Source organism: Leguminivora glycinivorella, chromosome Z, assembly GCF_023078275.1.
Source record: "Leguminivora glycinivorella isolate SPB_JAAS2020 chromosome Z, LegGlyc_1.1, whole genome shotgun sequence".
In the NCBI taxonomy this organism is placed as follows: Eukaryota; Metazoa; Arthropoda; class Insecta; order Lepidoptera; family Tortricidae; genus Leguminivora; species Leguminivora glycinivorella.
This window is the reverse complement of record NC_062998.1, coordinates 44,584,058-44,598,188: the sequence shown is the minus strand read 5'-3', so window position 1 is coordinate 44,598,188 and position 14,131 is coordinate 44,584,058. Positions and strand designations below refer to the sequence as shown.

The 14,131-nt window shown below is 38.3% G+C and overlaps 1 protein-coding gene across 4 annotated transcripts in view; it reads left to right on the top strand.

Moving 5' to 3' along the window:
* Positions 1-9,556, top strand: part of LOC125240810 (homeobox protein araucan) — a 157,875-nt gene extending 148,319 nt beyond the window's left edge. For 3 of the 4 annotated variants that reach the window (XM_048148929.1, XM_048148930.1, XM_048148932.1), the window contains 3 exons: positions 4,877-5,456; positions 5,587-5,647; positions 7,559-9,556. In XM_048148929.1, the coding sequence (XP_048004886.1) occupies positions 4,877-5,456; positions 5,587-5,626 (620 nt within the window). In that variant the 3' untranslated portion in view covers positions 5,627-5,647; positions 7,559-9,556. The remainder of the gene's footprint in view (positions 1-4,876; positions 5,457-5,586; positions 5,648-7,558) is intronic. The other variant, XM_048148931.1, reaches the window with a different exon arrangement.
* Positions 9,557-14,131: the final 4,575 nt, after the last annotated feature.

Genomic DNA, 14,131 nt, shown 5'->3' with positions numbered 1-14,131 from the left:
TTTATAATATGTCCCAATTGAATACGGCTCGACGGGATTGTCGTCACTTTTTCAACATTTTCGTTTGTGCTTATGTTTATATATCGTCGTTAGCTGCTGTGAAAAGCTCCCACGCTACCGCTCTTTAGTCTCGGCTGTCGACAACATAAGTAAGTGGGCATTGTAACAATAAAGATGGTTTCGGGAGAGTGTTTTCATAGCGGCAGTAATGGAGGGGTGTCACGGGTAACGCGCGGCGTATGTCGCCTAATGAACGCGCCTATTGTGGACAGAAGCGCACGATTCGTGGTTTTAATGCCATGACCTAACAATAAAAAGACGTAAAACCATAAGTGTTCCTAACACACATAGGCCTTTCTAACCACCGGCTTAGAGCGCTGCATTCGCGTGGAGTTAATAAAAGGACACGCGGTAGAAAATGGATGCTGTTGACAGAGAAAAGTTATGAGTTTTGCCACTTTATAGGGATCAACTCCGGGTTTAGAAAGTCGAGTGTAACTGGGGTGAAACAGTCGACTGAAGATTGGATTGGGCTGAGTTTATAACAACAACAAACATGACGAACTCTCGAAACAAATCATTATCCAAAATACGTTGTTCAAAATATACTGACTATTTAGGTTTTACGAATAGACAATATTGTGAGTTCTTTTTATTTCATGATACATCAACGAGTAACTTGAAAAAATATCCGAATGTTGTGTTTTCTGGGTCTAATAATGACTCCTGCTAGACCAGACCGGAACCAAACTAGAACTTCCGACATCTCTTTTCTACATGATATTAACCGATCAGCCGTCATAAAGATGTACCTATCGGATGTCCCTTTCAAATGCGTCTATAAAAAATATGTATAAGTAGCTCAAACTTAAATATCAGTGTCTAATGGGTAGCAAACACAAATAAATCCTGAAATTCGCCGAAATTACTAATATACCTACCTACTTAGTACCTACATACCACATTAGTAGATAAATCGCGGGAACGCTGAAAATGGTTTAATTGCGTACTTAGGTATATTACTAACATTTGTACCTATGTACCATTTTCAATCAGTTCAACTTCCCTACTTCCTATAAGGTCTTAAAAGTTAATTGTTTCACATATTTCGTTTTATTACTTTTATCTTTTTTGCGTGTCTGTAAATTTCACCACGAGCTACATATATTACTTACTTATTTATATTCGCATTGTAAAACAATAACAAAAGCTCAATTCTAAACAGTTGAGCATTTGTCCCCTGTAAATTGCAATTGCACTGCATTGTGCGGCGCGGCACGCGTCGGGGGCCCGGAGTGCCGCGAAGTGCCGACTGCGACCAAGTGCCGCCGAGTGCCACACTCGAATAATATGCGGTTAAAAGGAAAAATAATCTCTCAATATAGGTACTCAAATTATACTTGTTACGAGATATGCATGTACTTATTGGTGATTCAAAGCAAAGAAAAACACAAATATTTATATCACGTAATAGGTACAGACGAGTTCACATTTAAAATTAGTCAATGACAGAAATTGAATTTTTGGACGCGGTTTTATAAACGCTTACAAAAACAACCAAAATCATTAAATTTATTAAAACTTAGAGCATACCTAAAGTATGCATTACGAATTATTAGTTAAAAGTCGTTAGCTAACCCTTCGTGATGAATCAGGCAACAACCCTCGGCTAATGCGTTTTAAGTAACTGAGTAGTATCAGTGCAGACATGCCATTACTGCACCCCCGGACCAACAAGCGTATGATTGCCTTTAGGTACTCTGCTGCTTGGGATATCTGATACACCATTTGTACTTTTTGACATTCGAGAGAAATTCCCATATACCTACTGTAACGTAATTGTTCTGTTTTTATTTTAGTTTGAAGGAAATGGTCAACGTTCAATACAGGAACTTAGCATGGTACACGTATTTCTTTGATACAAAAATTTTAATACAGATTTAATATCTATTGTGCAGATCCATATCGTAACTCGTAAATAATGGATTTAAGTGGTAGGGATTTAGGATGGAACAATAAAATGAAAGATAAATAATTAAAAAAAAACAACTATTTAAGATGACGAAAAAGATAGTTTTTATACCTATGTAGTATGTACACACGAAGTACACAAAACGTGACATGATGCATAAAATAATTAAGTATGCCTGTTGTCTGCCTCTATTTATGACCAGTTGTTTTGTCTCCACTGTGTCTTTTACTGAGGTGTGCCAATAAACAGTATTCTATCTAAGTATCTATCTATCTATATCTATAATGTTACAAAGATCGGTCGTCCTTAAGTCGTTATTCGCGTACCTACACCTACATAGATGTGTATCTAAATATATCTCAGAGATGGGCCGAATATTCGGTAAGTATTCGGTATTCGGCATATTCGGCAAGTAATTCGGTTTCAATGCCGAATAAACAAAGTAAATAACTAATGTAAATCTTACGTATTCCATTGGATAATATGCTCCTATTTTAGTAGCTTTTTAAGGAACTGCAAAAAGAGAGAAACCTATGCGTTAAAATATAAATACAATTGATTTGTAAAAAAGTTAAAAACCTCAGTTTAAGAGTTGAGAAGAGTTCAGAGCGGTTTTAACACTTTTAACGAAGTTTTAGTTGTCTACTAAATCATAAAAACATAGTTGCAGTAACATATGTAACCATTATCAATCATTTAATAGTTTTAATGAACATCCCCTTTTAAAAAACGGCTTAACCGAATATTCGGCCGAATGTTCGGTTCGGTACGAGCTGAACCGAATGTTCAGCCGAATATTCGTATTCGGCAAAGTCCATATTCGGCCCATCTCTAATACAGAGTATAATATCCAAACAATACGCGACACAAGTAAATCTGCGAGTAAACAACGGAAACCCTACAGGATATTACAAAAACAGAAACTTTTATACCGCTTAGCCAAATCCCATGGCACGACAACCGAGCAAATAAACCATAACGCTTCTCACTCAACATGCATAGCCGTTCTACTAAAATGTCAATGTTCGCGACGTGTAATATATCATTTTAAGTCACGGCAAACAAAGCCAATATAGAAGCTTTCACACGCCAACCCTCAGTCGTCGGTAAACAAACATCCAGAACTATCCCGCGCTAAGCCACTCATGAATAAAGCCTTCGGACCCCACCAATAAATGTTAATTTTTGTCGTAAGCACACGCATCGCAAACAAAATATTAATCCGTGGCGTTAATGGAAAGCTACAGAAGTAATACAAACAAGTGGGCTGCGAGATGTAATAAATTGCACTGACCTCAGTTGCAAAGTGCAGCGAGGGTGGAGGGCTGAGCCCCTCAGACGCGTTTTTATAATGTCTCACTCCGTCCGCGCTCCGACTAAAGGAAAATACCACTCGGCGGGCAGCGTTTCCGCGCCTCCCGCGGCGTGCACTTTGGTACATCTAGTTTGCATATCTGGGGACAACGTTCAACGCACACAGTGCTCGATAAATATTTATGACGGATAACCTGAACCGCTGCGCTTTAGCTAATTGATAAGGTTCGCGTATCGGTTTAGCTTACCTACTACACCTTACTTCCAGTATCAGTATGGGGTTTATAAGAGGGGAAATTATGGTTTCAATTTAGGTATATCACCAGTATGTAAGTAATAGATTCCGTTACGTACAATAAGATTCAGAGATAACTCAGGTCAGAGGGTCAGTTATCTCTGAAAGATTACCGTACGTGTATACGCGTGCTCCTATTCACAGAACCTGCGATGTTTCAAGATTCTAAGTACTTAGCTCAACTATAGCTTACTACTTATAACTGTATAGGTAATAAGTCTGAATTAACTTTTTGTTTCCAGTAAACGACCCTTTCAATTTGTTAACTGGCACCTTCTTAAATAACGTTTAACATATTGTTAAAATAAAACACGATGAAATCGCCCAATTTTCGCTTATCTCCGCTCGTTGTGGGTTTTTATTAGATTAATACAATGAAAATTTAAACAATTTGCCGGATAAATATCTTCGCGCGAAGTATCAGTGGCGTCCCTATTTATCCGTAGTGAAGGGCACGCGGATAACCCCTCTTAAAAGCTAGGAGCAGTCAGCATTAAATGGAATAAAGAGAATGTAGTCGAGCGGTCGCGCCCTCCGCGTCGCCTCTGAATTTCATTAGGCCTGCCGCCCGAAACCCGCTTTAGCGCTTTACATCGGAAAATGGTATTATGGTAATTACTTGAAGCCTTATAAAATTTTGTTGAATAAACATTTACATGTAATTGTGGAATAACTACAATTTCCTCTCGAAACATCAGAAATGATAAAATCTAATTTTATTTCACTTTTAATAGCAGCAGGAAAACTTGACAGTAAAATTGTACAAACAATTATTTGAAAACATTTTTACAAGTATTTAAACTTTGCTTTCTAAAATTAAACATGGGTCGATGTTAAAAATCAAAGAAAAAAAAGAAACGACGTTGACCATTAATTGTCCTAGCGAACTGTAAGAGAGCCGCGGGGCCCGAGGGAAATGCGAAATAAATGCTCTTCTTAAATACGGAGCGACGGGCGGCGCGCCCCGCGGCCCTCGTTCGCGCCCCAAAGTGGTATTTTCACTTCGCTAATCGGATAACCACTTAACGAATGGGTCACTGCACGCCAAACGTATTTTCACACGACTTTTCTGAAGGGAGGGCAGCTTCTTACGAGCTAAAACTTACGTCCCGGGTGTAACGGTCACGTTACCGCTCAAATCCGAATCACATTGATTTTATACGGAATATAAACATTTTAAGCTCCTTTTATCGCTGTGGCATAAATATTAGTGATGGCATGGGCTATTGCGACTAATCTGATTGCGTTCGTTATAATAGAATGTGAAACGTGATCGTTATTATCTTTTTTTACAGATGACGAGAGGAAAGGCGACGAGTTGCTTCAAGGGATGCACCACCAGCTGCTGGGATACGGAATCAAAGAAGAGGCGAAAAGGGGATCCGATTGCGGTGTGCCGATACCGGCGTCGAAGCCCAAAATATGGTCGTTGGCTGACACAGCGGCATGCAAGACGCCGCCGCCAGCGGCGCAGCCATGGCCGCAGCACGGGTATGGCGCGGGGCCCGAGCGCGGCGCAGACAGCGGCTCCAATGGGTTTGCGCTGCCCGCGACTGCGGCTGCCAGCCCTGCCACCGGCTCGTACGGCCGGTACGGCGGCTTCCCCGGCCAGTACGGCGCGCAGCACCCGTGCGTCCACCCCGCCGCCTTTCCTGACGTGCAGACTGACACGCCGCCGCAGACGCCTCCCAACATGAAAGTGCCCAGCGTTGCCAACCCGCTCGGTAGCGGCGGCGGTGCGCCCTATTGCTTTCCGCGCCACCAGCAATCACCGCAGCGCGACCCCTACCACAACAACCACCACCCAGCAAACCATCAGCCCAACCAACCACATCACAATGAAGGTTCGGCCGCGTTCAAACCCTTTTATAAAAGGTGAATTTTTTTTTTACTTGTCAACTCACACACCCACACCTTAAACACTCGGTATACAAATAGTAGGCGAATTAACTCCCTTGAGATGTTACCTACACCACGTGAAAAGAGTGAATGTTTCCTATTCCAGTTCACTACAACACCCCAACGGTTTCGTGCCGGCCGTCTGAAAGCGGACCGCTCCACCGGCGGTGAGTTTCTGATTGATTCAAATTGATGAGCGCCGGCAGCGGCGGCGTTGCGAGCGCCGGGTAGATGTAGATGAGGTACGCCCTCGTAAATGGATGATCGCGGCGGAGATATCGCGAAAGCCATAAACAGAGTTGTGGTTTTAGTAGCGGAGACTCGCGCCGGGGTGTCATGTCGGTAATTGAAAACAATGGAGTCGACTCGAGGCGGAAGGGCGACACGGCACGAGGGCGGCGAGATTGCAATCTTGCGTCATTTGTCAGTGTCACCGAGACGCACTGTGTACCTCCTACGCACGCTGACCTGCCCAAATTAGCTGCCATTTGAACTCATAACGTGACTGATTAGATTTGTTTTCCACGAGATTTTAATCAAAGCCGTCGTCATAATTAAAGTACGTGATACGACACTAGGCCTCGAATAATTTCCAGTTAAATTGTTTTTTTTTTTATACTAACCTTATTTTCTCTACCTACATTCTCGCGAGACCGAACAATTGTAACTAATCCAAATTTGGGTAAAATTTGGTCAAATCATCACGAATAATGGTGAAGAAAAGCCTTACCAACATAAGAATGATGCCCATCTGTAGTGCAAACGTGTGAAGTTGAATTCTATCTAGTTTCCGAGTAGGGACGCATTTTTCTAAGAGACGTCAAAGGTTTTCTAAGAAGAGTCTGCGGTATCCGCGCTCATTACAATAAATCCCGTCGCGTCCGCCGCCGCACAGGACGGCTTCGCGAGGAATTTTGTTTTAGCCAAACGCTCACAAATTCACTTCTATAACCTTTTGTATTATTTTGGTTTTCACGCCTTTTTGTGCCCACGAATTCCATGACGCGAAAATAACTCCTTATCGCGGCATTCTTTAAAGTAGCCCCAAAAAGAACACGAAATCGACAGTTTTTGCTTGGACTTAAATAACATACCTACCTTTTAGTTTAAGGTTATTATTTGTTCTTCTGAATGGGCTACCGAGTCAAGATTTTATACTTAATTCGATAAAAGTAAATTAAAAGATAAACTAATACTTAAGGGTTCTTGACCATAACCATAATCACATACACTTGTAAAAGACGAGACTCACAGCTCGTAAGCCATGTAAATGGTCACTCACACTTAAACAAACATAATAATATGTATAATGTTAGTTTCGACATGCATTATTCATCAGTTATTAGTAGGAAGTAAATCATCCATACGGATTTAATCCACGACACACCCAGCTCTAATTCCATTCACTACACCTAATTTAAATAAAACAGCGTTGGAATTGTTCTGTCTAAGACAAAAAACGTTAATGTAATAGGTACAATAAGTATTGTTTATGGCGGCGTCAGCGGCGCTGCCGTGCACCGACCGCGCGCCCGCGCCGCGCCGATAGCGCGCGTGGGCGCGGAATCTCAATGGATCCTCTTCATTCACAACACTACCTTCGCATTAAAGCCGCTTTACTTTTTTTTAACCTCCAATCTTTCCCCTTATCTCTTAAACCTCACTCGAGTCCTCTCCGCTTCATTCAGGCCCAGGTCGCGGACAACCCGTTTGACTTCTTTTTTCATTGACGCCGTACAAACCTTAGATGACCGCAGTCGAGGTCGAATTTTTATTTCTTTCACATTTCGGTTTTCCGGTCCGGGCGATTCGTTAATAAATTCTCAGATAATGAGACTGAACGTTTCGTCACCTCATCTCGATTGCTTTAGATTTTTTCTTTTTTAGTTGATATGTGTGAACGCAGCGGCGGGCCGGCTCGGACGACACCGCGATAGAATCGAAACGGCTATCAGAACCTTTTTTTTTGTTAATTTAAATACCGCTATTCTTTTAAAACTAAGTCTTTTTTGTTTGAATGTATACACCGGCGTGGACGGGATGTGCTTATTAATTTGTGTTTCCTGTTGTTGTTTCAGGTAAAGTAAGTGAAGTGGGTCGCTGCGCCGCGTCTCGGACTCTGGGCAGTGTTCAGTGTTTCAGCCTGTGACGTCACGTCATGGTGGTTTCGACACTAGGAATAGCACTAGCCCTTTCTTAGGCTCAAATGTGAATGATGGTCGTCGACCCATTGTAATTGTACCTACTTGTTTGGTGCATTGATATGTAATTACATTGATAGTGTACTTCGAATCCTTAAATGCACAGAATTGTATCTTATGATATATTGTATTTTGTTATCTGTACTTGAGTTATGATCTAGGATTGTCGACTTTCGTCCTACTTTGTACTTAAAACGAATCACTGTACGAAATCAATATTGCTCAGTATTTTTGTAGATTTAAGAGTATTATGGAAGTATAGGTAAATTATTTGTATATTTGCAAGGCTCGGCGCCGCGGCTCGGTGTGCTCGTAGCCAGGGCGTGGCCGCCGCTGGTACTGTTTGTTGTTTTACTAAGTTCTTCCAATGTTCATTTGACTAAATGTAATTTCAAAGCAATAAGTTATTGATTAGTTCAGGTGCCAGACAGTACTTTTACTAGTTCATAAGATAAAGTACGCTCAGTACGTAGGCAGTAAGTGAAGTATAGTTTGGTTTCGTACCCTATATCGTGAACTATTGTTTATTTTTGTTAAAAAGAACTATATGAATAATCGATAAACAACCATCGGTTCGGTTATTGTTGTTGCCCTTGTATATAAAATGTTTTGTAGATTTTCTATTTTTAGTTTCTCAAAAAGTGTACAAAGTAATTAATATGTTTTCGCCACTTTCGATGTTGTTGATGACACTCGGAATGATCTTTATAAATATTGTTTAAAAGTATTATTAGTATACCTTGTAAATATATTCAGAATCACGATTTATTTTTAAATATTGTTTGCGGTCACTAGGGATCTTTGGTCAACGTAATGTGTGTTGTATTTAAATGTAATCGTCCGTTTTGAAGGTAAATGAGTTGAGACTTGAGATAAATAAATGAGTTATTTGATGACCAATCAAATGTAGCACACATTTGATTGGTCATCAGTCACATACCCTCGCGTCGCGCGTCGCACACAGGCGTGACACGCTCAGTTCTTATTGTTGTCGTTGTAAAAAGAAAGTATATTTTACTTGCATGTTAATAGTGCATAATATTCATTATTACATAAGCTACGAATATGCTCAGTAACTGGCGAATAGAGCATACATTTTTAAGGAGTGATATTCCAATATAACAGGCTATTATACCTATTTACGACCAGAACCCTTTTCATAAAAGTCTAAAACATTAATGTTACTAATACCTCATAAACTCATTTCATATTATTTCTTTTTTTAACTTATTATACCTAAGTACAAGCTAAAATGTCTCAGGGAAGAGTCGTCGCCTTCTGCAACCTTCAATTTGAGTCAAGTCAATTAAGAAATAAAACCTGAGCAAAAGGTATCATCAATGCTTCAAGGTATTTAAAATATTTTAATATTTTACACGAGACATGAGAAGATACAACCATTACTCCGGACATGACTGACATCAGATATAGAATTAGGTAGTGAAATTACGACACTTATCCCTTTTACCAATGCGCAAGCGTTTTCCATGTCCCGAGTGAATCGACGCAAACAACGATTGAACTCGATGTATAAATCGCAAACAACTCGATGCTCTTCACTCTTATTATTATCTAAAAGTCATCTTATTATTCTTTGAGTAGGTACAGTGTTTTATACATCGAGCTATTTCTTAATTTAAAGGGGACAAATGGACGTATTTGATTTTATAGGGTCACTGACATTATTTCAAGTTATTTCGAAGGCTAACGTTTAACGGAACAACGCAGATAGTAAACAAATTTCAACGTGACCAAATCGAATACATTCGCTTAATATTAAATGTTCTATATAGTTATTTATAGAATATTATATACCTATTAATTATTATTATGAGTAACATTATGTAATGATTGTAATTAAATCTTTATTTCAAATGTGAAATTTTTATTTATTTTTTCACTTGATTGGATTTTATTAATATTTGTTCGATCAAAGAATTAGTTATTTATTATACTGCAAGGAGCAGGGACATTTATAGAACCTGATTTCGACTTCGGTTTGCCTTATTGACTGATGAGTAATTTTCCGGTTTATGACGAAATGAAGAGGCAGACTGCCTCCGACTTGCCTCATATAGTACTATCGTCACAGCTTCACACATTTTGGTAGGGATATGATCGAACCTTATAAATGATAACCTGTTTTTATTGTTCTCCTTTAATTAAGGGAAGGTTTATTAGGTCATTTACAATTAATTTATCTAAGAAACTAGTGTATTAACTGTTTCCGTCATATGAGTTATGCAAAAAATAAATCTATTGGTTCACCACCATGGTGGTTGTACCACAGCTTTTATTATTTCCTAACTTGCTACAGTATTTATTTTGACATGTGCCGTCAGATAGGTATGTACATATGACCAAAGACCTATATAACTCCATCTAGATGGATAAAGTCTAAGAAAAAAACGTACCTCAGTACCATATAGATAAAGCAGTGGTGACCTAGATGGCGTTACACCTTTGGGGTAGGCTCAGCTAGATGGCGCTAATATTAAAATTTGTCATTTTAAAACATATCAAGCTCAGAATATGGGCCAAATTGTCAAAACTGAGGTTCAAAAGTTTTAAGCCTGTGTGGAGAGATGGCAGTCTATGCACTGTGATTACACATTTTGCTTTGACAGTAACGCTCTTTAATACTCGATCCTCTTTGATATGACATAACACTGTTATGTTATTCTTAAGATTCTCTCACACTTCGGTATTGGGGCATTCCACGAGAATGCAATTCTTCTAATACTTCTGAAGACGCTAAGAAAGCGAAGTTGTGTCTGACAACCTTTCATGACTTGGTTAACCAATTGGCAGTATTTTCTCGAGATTTACGGAAGCATGTCGTAAGCGCCTTTCTCGTGGATTGCCCCTATTATGTATGAAAACGAATGTTTTTTGTAAAAATACTAAAACTATATTCTCCCCATTTAATAAAGTAATGACGTGTCAACAAATGAAAACACGGAGTTTATCTCTTTAATTTTCAAAACTCATGGACTGTATGTAGGCAGGCTTTTGGCTGGTACGTAGTAGGGCATACAACACATAGGGAACAAATCTTGATAGAGCACCATTTTTCTTTAGGAATAGGAATAGGTACATATTGGAATATATTTTGACAATTGTACTGTAGACATAATTTTGTAACGTTTCAATCAGTTATGTTCGCTATCCTAATGAAATGTATGTTAGTATATCATCGTATCCTTAGTGACTATATCAAGTTATTGTACCTATCTTAGTACCGATGGAACTCACATTGAGTTTGTATAACCAGCTAACTAAAAGTATTACAATAAATACATAATTTTATCTATAAAAATAAAATACTATGCTCCCTTTATATTTAGATAATTTATTAAGTACAAACCGATATTCGAGGCCCTTTTTTAAAGATGTAAAATTAATTACTTGCCTGTATATGTTGCCAATATTATACTAGCAATCCTACATATCTACTCGTATATAGTTATCATACACTAATAGATATCATTAATGCAAATATATCCACACCATGTTGACAGCTCATGGACGAGACGTGACATTAAATTAAAATACTGTCTGACTAGTGGTGGTGACCCTGCCTTTAAAACCGATAACCCGGGGCCTATTGCATAACAATTTACAACTTGTATTACAAGCGGAACTCTCTTTCTTATAAAATGAATTGGAGGGGGACTACCGCTTGTAATATGAGTTGTAAATTGTTATGCAATAGGCCCCCGGTTGTGTATTATTTTATATAAGTATTAACCTTTTGTATGCGCTTGTCAAAAGCTTGTAAAAGTTTTTTTCCGTTAAGTTCGACACGCAGTTAGGTTCATCATCAGGAACCACCCTGTATATCGCTTTTTGTTAAATTCGAATATTTATTTCCATACATAATAAGTGGATTAATTAGTGTGAGAGGACCTTAATCATAACATTAAAGTCATTGTCAAGTGTTTGACGGCAGATGTCAAAACAAATAACATTAGGAAATGGTAAGGGATGCCACACACGTGTTCAGTAATTAAATTACCTATTTTTTTTTAATAATTCGATAACCGTAAGCGTTAAGAGGCTATTAGTTTCTTAGAAAAAAAAACACAATCTGCTCCTAAGCATACGGAAGGTTAACATTGGACATCAAATAGCTCTGCTGGGAGTATCAGGCAGTGGCGTCAGCTTAGCTGCCTCTTCAATCCGGGGGCTTTCGACAGCAACAATATTAATAAGCATAATTGAACTTATCAAAACTCATTATTTATATTCTAGAGTACCTATACAGTATACAAGTATCCTTCGAATAAAAATGAAAATATGGTATGGGTTAAGCGCGAATGACCTGAATCTTACCTTACTAAGGATCAACCGAGATAAACACCGATGTTTTTTTTTCGTTAAATTCGACATGTCGTTAGGCGTATTAACATGTTACTTACATTAAAAATAATGTCTAAATAAGTTACATGGAGGTAATAAAGGTCGTCATATCCACACTTGTTTAATAACTAGAGAAGAGATAGAGATCTTAGAGAAATTAATTAGAAGATCCATAATGTAGGTTCCTAGGTATCAGAACATTATTTTAATCTGATCATATACTTTATACTTCAAACCAAATTATAGACTATTTACAAACTACCAACAGCACTTCTCGGTCTCGTTGCAAAAGTTCATAGAGACATAATATGTTTTGTTGCCACATTCACTTCAGTTTAACACAGTTGAATGATGGTTTAAAACTTTATAAAGTTTTTAGTAAAGAACTTCTCGTATACATGGTGTAGGTATTTTGATAGCGGGTCAGTAAGGGCAGCTATGAGATTCCGTGATCCTACGCGAAAATGATCTATTTAAGGAGACCTTCCCTCGATTTCAAATTAATGAGAACCTAACCCATTCCTATCCAGGATCAAAAGCTTACATGGGACCAAAAAAAATTTTCAGGTTAAAAAAGTTACAAATCGCGAAAAACTTTTCCCATACAATTTGTATAAAAAAAAATATATGGTGTTTTTTTGATGCCAATCGATTCCATGCCTATTCAGTATCAATACTTGCTTAGGGGTCAACTCACGGCAATGCACTAAAAACCCACAAATCAATGGATACACATGGGGAAAATGTGGAAAAAGTTTTATTCAATGGATACAATTTACTATCGGATTAGGAAAATGTTGGAAAAATACCATGTTTTTTTTTTTCATACCTCTTATTCAATTTCTGGCTCTTTTACTGTGCTTTTGCGGTATGGGTAGTATCCCATTTTCTAGCAATTTTTTGAGCCCTTTAAAAGAAACTATCGATACTGATTAGGAATGGAATCGATTGGCATCATAAATACCATGTAAAAAATTTTTTTTTTCATACAAATTTTATTGGAATGGTTTTTCGCGATTTGTGACTTTTCTAGCCGGAAATTCTTTTTTAGTCCCATACAAGCTTTTGATCCAGTAGGAATGGGATCGATTGGCGTCAAAAAAAAAGTTTGTCAAAAATGCACTTTTTCTCGCACCCTGTATGTTTTTTCCAAAATCTGTAAATGCCATTTTTCATCAATTTGAAATCGATGGATGGTCTCCTTAGACCATTTTCGCGTAGGACTACGGGATTTCATAGCTGCCCTTACTGACCCGCTATCAAAATACACCCTGTATACTTAGGTAACTCTGGATTGTTCAACAATAATGCAACGTACCTACGTAAATTCTACTTTGAAGAAAGAGTTTTATACTTACCAGTATTTATAGGCGTGTATTATGCAGGTGTGATTTTCTTCGATATATTTAAACTAGCTTTTGCCCGCGGCTTCGCTCGCGTTAGAAAGAGACAAAATGTAGCCTATGTCACTTGCCATCCCTTCAACTATATCCACTTAAAAAATCACGACAAAGACGGACAAACAAACAGACACACACACTTTCCCATTTATAATATTAGTATGGATGATCTAAATCCAAATAGCGTTTGAAATTTGTAAAGTATTGATTTGTTATCGTTTACCCATTTTATTAGCTACGTACAAGGATATTTTCTATTTAAATAACCATTAAGATATGAAACATCTCATTGCATCCTCGGCTCTAGCAAGGAAAATAGTACCCTACGGTGAGTATTAAGTTTATCTGACGAAGTATACCTACTTAGGCCCGCTTTAGTCACTGGTCCCAGCATGTAAGCGATGAGCTATCTATCGGCGATAGAAAGTACCAAAAGATAGTCGCTCCCGTCCCGTGTAAATTAGGAAAAGATGATACAGGAGGGGTCAATTCTCCATACAAATGCTCTCGTCTCTTTCCTCCTGGTTTTTGAAAGAGCAATGATTTTTTCAACACAGATTACTATTATTTTTATCTGTGTCGGACCGTTTTCATTTTTTTTATATTCTTATTTTTAAAGACGCTAGAGCCCATCAAAAAATTCCAAAGACGGCCTCATTGATCATAATCAAGGTGCGCAAAAAAAGGT